At 49.2% G+C, this 9,615-nt stretch overlaps 1 protein-coding gene across 1 annotated transcript in view; it reads left to right on the top strand.

Annotated features, from left to right (window-relative positions):
- Positions 1–9,615, top strand: part of IGFN1 (immunoglobulin like and fibronectin type III domain containing 1) — a 77,014-nt gene that overhangs the window by 27,146 nt on the left and 40,253 nt on the right. The window contains 7 exon segments of the mRNA XM_023730261.1: positions 157–279; positions 1,365–1,504; positions 2,855–2,954; positions 4,307–4,351; positions 4,569–4,618; positions 5,960–6,133; positions 7,836–7,949. Coding sequence (XP_023586029.1) covers positions 157–279; positions 1,365–1,504; positions 2,855–2,954; positions 4,307–4,351; positions 4,569–4,618; positions 5,960–6,133; positions 7,836–7,949 — 746 coding nt within the window.

Below are 9,615 nucleotides of genomic sequence, written 5' to 3'. Positions count from 1 at the left end.
ACTGGAAAATTAAAATGTACCATTCACAGGAGGAGCTATGAGAGCCAACCTTGTCCCAGCAACAAGAGAGAGAAGGGGGGTTCTTGCTCCTTGGATGAGCAAGTGGATGCTCCATTCTACAGAGAAGCCCAACCCCCTCTGCCCTGCCTTCCCAAGGGAAGCCCTTGAAGAAGTCCTCCATGCCTGGGGTGAGCATCCGGCAGCTGGTGGAGTAGATCCCAGACGGATACAGCCTGCTGGACTTTCAGCAGACGCCCGTCACTTTGGCTCTCCAAGAGGGTGACGCCTGGGAGGGGAGCTGCTGGGAGGATCCAAGACCCCTGATCTCACCTCCCAGCATGCACAGGGGAGGTGGGCTTGGGCACCCACCTTGCTGGGCTGGCCTCCCAGCCTAGGTCTATCACCTGGCCAAACAGTGTCTCCTAGAACACTCTGTGCTTCTGGGGTACCTGTCTGCCTGGATCCCCAGAAGGGGTCAGGGGCCTGGGGAGCAGAGTGGGTACAGGGAGTGAAGAAGTACTATGTTATACTGATACAAAAAATATTTGGGGGAAGACCAGGATGGGGAAATACTAAACTGGGGACAGGGGAGAGGTCATGGTGCTTACTAGCCCCTCTCTCCGCTCTCCCTGCCTCAAGGCCGCAGCTGCAGAGAGGTACTATTGAAACTAAGTTAATATCGACCCTTCCCAACTCTTGCCTTCAGCAAGCCAAGCCCCCAGTGGCTCACAGGCTGGGCTATAAAGGCCATTCTAGAAGGCCACATGAGCCAAGTGGCCAGGAAAGTGGTGGGATAAAGGCTGTGGGGGAAGAGGTGGGAATTGGTGTTCTTTCCCCAACACATGTCCCTGTGATGAATTTTAGTCACAACATTCTGATAAAAGAAAAAGAATGTTAACTCTACTTTCCTAAATCTGATTTCAAGTCTATACTCAACAAAATTGTGAGTTTAGTGTCTCATGATTGGGATGGGCCCTTGGGTCTTCAATCAATGCTGTTGGCTTCTGAAATGCTCCTGGCTCCTGCTCCTGGCCTAAGTGGCTCCTTGAGGGTGAGTGGCTGCAAGGCTTCCAGGCCAAGCATGGGGCTTGGAGTCTTTTCTGGGGCTGGAACCCTGTGTCTCAGGACCAGCTCCTTTGGGCACCAAACAGCCATTTCTATCCGAGGTTGTCATCTCCTGCATAGTGAGTAGACATGGGGCCCACAAAATCTCATCCCCTTCCCAGCCCAGTACCATTCTTGGAACAGGCAGTTGAAATACCTAAAGCAGTGAGGATACACATAAATTAAAATCTAATACAGCCTACTGTCACCCCCTCCCCCAATCTGTCACTCTCCCAGCCTGCCTCTTCTTCCTGCCGCAGGGAAAAATGCCATCTTTCGGGCTGTGGTCTGTGGGGAGCCCAGACCCGAGGTGCATTGGGAGCGCACCAAAGGTGACCTCAGTGACACCAGCAAGTACCAAATCTCTTCTTCCCCTGGCAGCAAGGAGCTTGTGCTGCAGGTAAGAACCCTGGCTCCTCCCCCTGACCAGGGACTATTCATCTTGTCACGTCCCTTTGAAGTTCTCCTTGGCAGCCTCCAATTCCCAGAGGAGCAAGAAAGATATTCTTAGCTGAGGTGGAGTCCACTCAACTCCATCCTGTGGCTCAAGGTCACCTGAACCAGGACTGGATCTGGCAGGCTTACAGGTGCCCCTGTTGATACCCTGAGAGGCAGTATAGACTGGAACTTAAGAGCACAAACTCTGGAGTCAGACTGCTTGGGTTACAATCCCAGCTTTGACACCCACTAATTGTGTGGCCTTGGCAAGTTACTTACCTCTGGGATTAGTACGTCTATTTCCTTATTTGTAAAGTACAGCACAAATAATTAAAAGGAAGACAAATAGTTGCAGTCAAGTCAACTCTAACTCATGGTGACCCCATGTGTATCAGAGTAGAACTGTGCTCCATAGGGTTTTCAGTGGCTGATTTTTCAGAAATACATCACCAGGCCTTCCTTCCAAGGCACCTCTGGTGGACTCAAACCATAAACCTTTTGGTTAGCAACTGAGTGCGTTAAGTGTTTGCACCACCCAGGGACTCCGGGGCGATAGTAATACCTACTTTATGGGGTTGTTATGAAGATTAATGGTTTATATAACGTGTCTAGCCAGAGCCTGGCCTATACAGAGCACTTAGTCAATGTTGGTAAATATTAGTAACACTGTAGCTACTGATCATTAATACCTACTACTTGCCAGGCCAGGCTAAACATTTGACATTTTGACATCATTTATATGATTTAATCCTGACCACTCACTACCTTTTTTTTTAAAATTTTATTTTGTTGTTGTTGTTGAAAATGTACATGGCAACACATACACCAATTCAACCATTTCTACATGTACAATTCAGCACCACTGATTCCATTCTTCAAATTGTGCAACCATTCTCACCCTCCTTTTCGTTCCTCCCCCTTTAGCATAAACTCATCCACTCACTACTTTTTGAGGTATGATTATCCCAATATTACAGGCGAAGAAATTAAGGTTCAAAGAGGTTAAGTAACTTGCCCAAGGTCCCACAGCCAGTAATACATGACAGAGATGGTATTCAGTGCCAGATCCATCTGACTCAAAAATCCAGCTCATTCTACCACACCACATTGCCACTGATGGCAAAGCGTTGGTACGTCCAGTCTCTGTCCTGGTCCTGTTTTTTGTTTCGAGGTCTGTCTCTCCAGATGAAGACTAGCTCCATGACGACAAGGACCGTGTCTTGATCCTCTTTACACCCCAAGCACAGTCACATCTAGTAAATGGAGGGTGGGGAGATGCTAGCCCTGTCCCCTGCCCTTGTCCTCTCTGCAGATCAACAAGCTGACAGGTGAGGACACAGACCTGTACCACTGCCCAGCCATGAACATGTACGGAGAGGCTGTGTGCTCCGCGAGGCTCGCCGTCGTTGAAGGTGCCTGGCTAATCCGTGCACAGGGGTCAGCCCTGGCTTCCTTCCCAGAGAGACTCAGGAACCAGACGCCACACAGCCAGTGCGAAGAGGAGAGGGAACCCTTAGTTCCACCTACCTGCATACCAACCCTGCGTGTGATTTTATAAGCGCACACTTTGCAAACGCCCGGTTGCAGATGTTTTGAATTATACTCTCTTGGTTCAGTGGAATGAGGTCAGGACCTGGAAGGTGGTTTCTAGTCCTGGATCTTCTGCTAACTCATTCAGAGGGTTTCGTTTTCCTCTCTGGACCTCAGTTTCTCCGCTGTCAGAGGATGTTTTGTATGGGCCTGTGTCAGAGGTGGCAAACAGGTAATATAAAGGCCAAATCCTTCTCTCAGACGTGTTTGGTTTACACAGTGTTTCAATTTTTTTGAATTAATTGTCAACATGTAATTATTGGAAGATAGATGTCTCTTGAAAAAGCAGATCTAGTCTCTCGATTGGTTATGCTTTTGCCTACAAGTAACAGAAAACTCCATGAACAGTAGCAAGAAATAAAGACATTTAATTACTTCACATAAAAAGAGTCCAGGGCTCATAACACAGCTCACTGCTGTCACCAAAGAGCCAAACTCTCGCTGTCTCACTGCTCTGCCATCCTGAGTGACTGGTTCATCACCTCATGGTCAAAAGATGGCTGCTGCAGATCCAAACTGAACCCCCATTTAAGACAAGAAGAAGGGGAAAGTGTAGGCTCCAGTTACATCCACCCATTTTAATGAGAAAGTAAAAGCTTTCTCAGGAATGCCTCAGAGACTTCTGCTTACATCTCATTGGTCAGAACTGTGTCACATGATCACTTTTGGTTGCAAGGGAAGCTGGGAAGGCAAGTATTCAGCTTTTCCAGCCTCTCTAGTGGACGCAGGCAAAGAAGAAGGGGATTAGGGATGGCTGCAGGATCAGCAGTGTCTAACACATTTGACAGTGCTGGGCCTACACCTCAAAATGGCAACTCTCAGGTGGAGAGAAAGGGCAACTGCTCCCTTTAGATGTTCTTGTGGTCACCAGTGGCCACATCCTTCATTTATGCCACCTCCCTTGCCCCTGTAGACATGTGAGTGTGCCTCCCTTGCATGAGATGATTATCAGGTGAGTTCCACCTTGTCCTGCTAAGGCTCTGGGGTATCAAAGCTCACGGACAACCCATCGTCCTGCTCCATCCCTCCTGGTGGGATGTTGCTGGCCTCAGAGGAGAATGGGGATGCCAGAGCCCTGGTGCGCAGTCAGTCTCTCAGGAAGACCATCAATGTATCTTGCCTCTCTCCCTGCCTATCCACATCAACTCCCTCCTCTCCTCCCCAGATGGTCCAGTTGGCTTTTGGAAGAGTCTGAAGAGACAGAAGGAACCCCAAGAGGGTAGGTGGATTTGTCAGAAATCTCCTTGTCCAACCCCGGACACCTTGTGGGTCACCACCAGTCCACAGGAGGGCTCCTTTCCAAAGCTCTGTTGCCAGCCTAGGACCACAGGTCCTCCTTCCATCACCTCCCTACCCCCCTTTCTACAGAAGAGCCCTGCATTAAGCCCTGGTCATCTCATCCTGGGACTAGGGCCTCATTCCTGATCCTTTTCTAGACCTCAGAAAGGAGCTGATAGACTTCCGGAAGATGCTACAAAAGAGGTGGGTCTAGGTCTGTCCCCCGTGGTGTCACTAAGGGGGTGTGCAGGGTGCGGACTGCACCAGGTGACACTGTCAGAGGTGGGTGACACCAAAATGACTGTCTATCAAAACATCTCTGTAGTTAGTTATCACAACAAAAACATTTTTTGTAAGCCCGGTTTACATGTCTCAACATACCTCTGAGGCTAAAACTCTATGCTAATCTACTTTTTGAACCTTCTAATGTGCTCTGGTCAGAGCTGTCATTATTACCCAATGACAATGACACTTTGAATCACTTGATTTCGTCTGCACGTGCTACAAGCCCGGGCTTCAAACACATGCTGTTTTTGTTGCTGCCACTGTTTTTACAGTTGCTGATTTTGTCAAATTTTGCAGTGTTTTAGCGACAACATTGTGGTAATCAGTATTTGTGAACCTCTATCAACTTTTTTGAGAAGAAGTAGTGACTAAAGGAAAAGAAGGAGTGATGTATGGGAATTACGGTTTACAAGCAACATTAGTACAAAAAATATTACTAAGGATTTTGTACGGTCTGGTATGGGAGGAGGTCCATGGGGGTGGGATGACACCAACCCTAGTGACACCATTGTCCGTCCCCTGCCACTTCCATAAGCAAGCCGTGCTCAGCCCTGACCCTCCGACACGTTCAGGGAAGTCAGACTCCTGGTAGCAGGTGGTTAAGATGGAAAGGGCACTGGTCTGGGAATTCTGGATCCAGCTCTGCCCCTTCATCTCAGCTCTATATCATCTCTCCAGAGTCCCTGGGTGGTACAAATGGTTAATGTGCTCAGCGGCTAACCAAAAGGTCAGAGGTTCAAATCCACCCAGAGGTGCCTCAGAAGAAAGGCCTGGCAATCTACTTCCAAAAAATCAACCATTGAAAACCCTATGGAATACAGTGTTACTCTGACAAACATGACATCCCCACAAGTCAAAGTCAATTCCAGGCAACTGGTTTTTAATCACCTCTCCTTTCTGGGCCATGATTTACTCAAAAATGGTGTGTTCCACTAGAGCTGTGATTTTTTTAAAAAAAATTTTTTAAGCAACGGAACACTTCTTCCTCGCAAAGACATCCTACTCTAAAATCTACCATGCAAGCTATTAGTAGCAGAGTTTCACCAGTGAAAGCTGGGGCTGTGGGCTCAGGCCCGCACCTGCCCATCTCTGGGTCCTTCCAGTCCCTGAGCAGTGGGTAGTCACCGTTTTCCAGTCCCTGTGTCCGTCTGCTCTTCGCAGGAAGGCACAGCTAGAGCAGCTCCCAGGCCCCCTGGGATGCCAGGACCAGGTGGCCAGCACCTGGGACCCCCTGACCTCTGGACCTGCCTGCCCTGCTCCCCAGGACCCCCCTCCCGGCCCCAGAGAAAAAGACTTCGAGCAGGTGTGGCAGCTGCTGATGACTGCGGACCGGAAGGACTACGAGAGGATCTGCATGAAGTACGGCATCGTGGACTGCCGGGGCATGCTGCGCAAGCTGGGGGAGATGTGGGAGGAGCGCGAGGAAAAGATGGCGCAGGTCTCCTCCCCTGCCCTCTCTGCATGCGCACCCGTGCGCCGGTGCGCTCTGGGGCCGCAGACCGGGCGTTGGGCTTGGAGGCAGGACTTGGGAAACCAAGCATGGTGGAGGAGCGGGCATTCATCTAGCGGCAGGTTCCGGCTCCACAAATGTGGCTTCTGGCTGAGAAGCTAGGCTTCCAAGTCAGGCGCGCTGACTTTGAAACCTGCCTTTGCTGGTTACTAAACGCTGGGGCTTTGGAAAAGTTAGGGCCTCTGTGCCTCGGTTTTCTCATTTGTGAAATGAGGATTATAGTTGTACCTACCCCATAGGGTTGCTGAGAGGATGAATGAGTACATAAGACACTTAGCCTAAACCAAAAAAAAAAAAAAAAAAAAAAAACACCAAAAAACCCAAATCCGTTGCGGTTGAATCGATTCCGACTCATAGCGACCCTATAGGACAGGGTAGAACTGCCCCATAGGGTTTCCAAGGAGCACCTGGTGGATTCGAACTGCCGACCTTTTGGTTAGCAACCGAACTTTTAACCACTACACCACCAGGATTTCCTCCAATAAGCCTCGTGGGGCTTAATGTCATCATCATCATCATCATCATCATCATCATCGTCATCATCACCATCATCACAAAAGATCAGTGTTTTTGTTGGGTGCCTTAGAGTTGACTCCCACTCATAGCGACCCCATGTGACAGAGTAGAACTGCCCTATAGGGTTTTCTTGGCTGTCATCTTTAAGGAAGCAGATTGCCAGGTCTTCGTCCCTCTGAGCGGTGGGATGGGTTCACACGCCAACCTTTTGGTTAGCAGCTGAGTGCTTAACCTTTGTGCCAGCAGGGCCCTTCAGACATGAGTACCTGTCTTACTTGTAAAGCCTTCCAGCGAAGGGAATTTCAGTCTCTGTTAGCACTCTCATTCCAGTGTCTTATGAACTGTATAGGCGTTTCTTCCCTGAGCTTAACCTAACTATAAACCAAAACCAAACTGGTTGCCATCGAGTTGACTCCGTCTCACGGCCACCCCATGTGTGTCAGAGTAGAACTGTGCTCCATATGGTTTTCTATGGCTCATTTTTTTGGAACTAGATTGCCAGGCCTTTCTTTCAAAGTGCCTCTTGGTGAACGCGAACCTCCAACCTTTCTGTTATTAGCCCAGTGCGTTACCCATTTGCACCATTTGGGGACTCTAACCCAACGTAATCAGCTTAATGATAGCTGACATTAAGCCCCACTAAGCTAAGTGCTTTATGTACATTTTTCCCCCCCTGGGAATGGAAAACAGCTAGTTTTCATTATCCTGAAATAGTATTTTATTAACTTGAAGGCGCCACCGAACCTCCTACCCAGTGCCTCAACTTTCTTCCAAGCTGTCTGATCTGCTTTAACATAGGTCCCAGTGCAGAGCTTTGCACACAGTAGGAGCTCAACAAATGTGTATTGGATGAAAGAACAGATAAATAGAAAAACCCTACCATGTTCTCGTAGCACCTGGATACTTGGGTTCCTTTCTTGGATGCCTTCTTGACCTGATCTCTGATCTTGGAGAATTCCCTTCCTCGTGGGGCTTAAGTCTCCTCACTTGTAAAATGAACTCATCAATGCTCAACTGGGATATCGTGGGGCTGGGGTGGCACCAGGGACCATGAGCGCCTGGAATTCCTGCAGAGAGATTTGAGAGAGCCCCAGTGGGCTTGTCTTTCCTTTAGTACATCAACGCCATCTCCAACTTGAGACACATCAGGGTCACCAAGGACTGGACCGCAGCGTCTCATCTGGAGCTGGATCTCAAGGATTCTAAAAGCAAGATTTACTTGTATAAGGTGAGGCTGGAGAAGCCACGGCAGGGGGGTCCTGGAAGGAATGCTGTAGGACCCAGGAGGAGGATCTCTAGGTCAATGAGTCCCCTGTGGGAACAACCCAAGTACACAGGTGGTGAGCCCACCATTCCGTGGGGTTCATGGCTGGAGTCAGGTCAGACCTGGTGCAACATTCCAGGGAGACCCCTTACCTCTCATTGAGCACCCAGGCTCCCCAGCCAGGCCTGCAATTGTGTAAGCTGTGTTTAGCCAGGGTATGGGAGGGAAGAAGAGGTTCTGATAAGTTCACCCCTTATACCAGAGCTCTCTCCAGAGACTTGACACATCCCTACACGGGCCACCGGAGTAACTACCTGTCACCAGGTGGGGGCGGGGCAGGTGTGATGAGGGGGCAGCAAAGCATGACACTAGTTCTGTAGTCAAACTCATCGTGACTCCACCACTTACTAGCTCTGTGACCTTGGACAAGATAATTAGCTTCTCTCATTTGTGTAATGAGGATAATACAGGACCGGTCGCATGACATGTTGAGATGAGAGTTAGGTAAAGCAGGATTTGCTCTCCCCTTGCCTCTCTGACCTCCTCCTGCTCTGTCCCTTTGGTCTGGCTATTCCCTCTGCCTGGCACGTTCTTGCCCGATAACCATGTGGCTCATCCCCTCACCCTCAGCTCAGTGAGGCTTCCCCTGACCTCCCTGTTCATAGTACCTCGTTCCCCCAGCCCTACCCCAGCACTCCTGAACCCTCCTTACCCATCTCTTCCTTTACTTTTTCCCTTAGTTCTATCACTTTCTAACATACATTATATTGTTTACTTTTTAATGATATTTATTATTTGTGTGTCCTCCCTGCCACCCCACCCCCCCGACAGGGTTTGAGCTCCCTGAGGGCAGAAATCTTTCGTTTTATTTACTGATGAGTCCCAAGTACCTAGGACAGTGCCTGGCCCACAGTGGGCGCCTGACGGAAGTTAGTTATGGTCACTGTACAGCAAGTAGCAAATCTAGCGAGGGCTTAGCTAAAGTGGGTGTGTACAGACTGCGGGTGTGTAAAGCCTTAGTGGGGTCTGATAGTACTCTCGGAGAGTCCTCCTTGGGGAATGAATGAGCCAGGGCCCCTGGGCTGTGGGGTTGCCTCCTGTCTTCCTGCTGACCTGGCAGGGAGCAGCTTGGCTAGTGGCCTATTTACAGCCTGAGCTTCTGTCTCAACAGTATCCGGTGGCTCTTTGTATAAGAGACTTACAGATTATTTACTCCATGGAACCAAATACAACCAAACCCATTGCTGTGGAATCGATTCCGACTCATAGTGATCCTCTAGGACAGAGTAGAACTGCCCCATAAGGTCTCCAAGGAGTGGCTGGTGGATTCGAACTGCCGACCTTTCGGTTAGCAGTCATAGCTCTTGACCACTGTGCCACCAGGGCTCCACTCCATGGAAAAAAAGAAAAAAAAAACCCACTGCCATCGAGTTGTTTTCTGACTCATAGCGACCCTGTAAGACAGGGTAGACCTTAGAACTGCCCCATAGGGTTTCCAAGGAGCAGCTGGTGGGTTCTAACTGCCAACCTTGATTTATTTCTATTTTATTGTACTTCAGGTGAAGGCTTACAGAACAAATAGTAGTACACATGTTATTTTATGACATTGGTTAACAACCCCACAACATAT

Source organism: Trichechus manatus, unplaced genomic scaffold (assembly GCF_000243295.1).
Source record: "Trichechus manatus latirostris isolate Lorelei unplaced genomic scaffold, TriManLat1.0 scaffold00035, whole genome shotgun sequence".
NCBI classification, from domain to species: domain Eukaryota; kingdom Metazoa; phylum Chordata; class Mammalia; order Sirenia; family Trichechidae; genus Trichechus; species Trichechus manatus.
The sequence above is the reverse complement of the archived record's forward strand: the minus strand, read 5'-3'. Positions and strand labels throughout refer to the sequence as shown.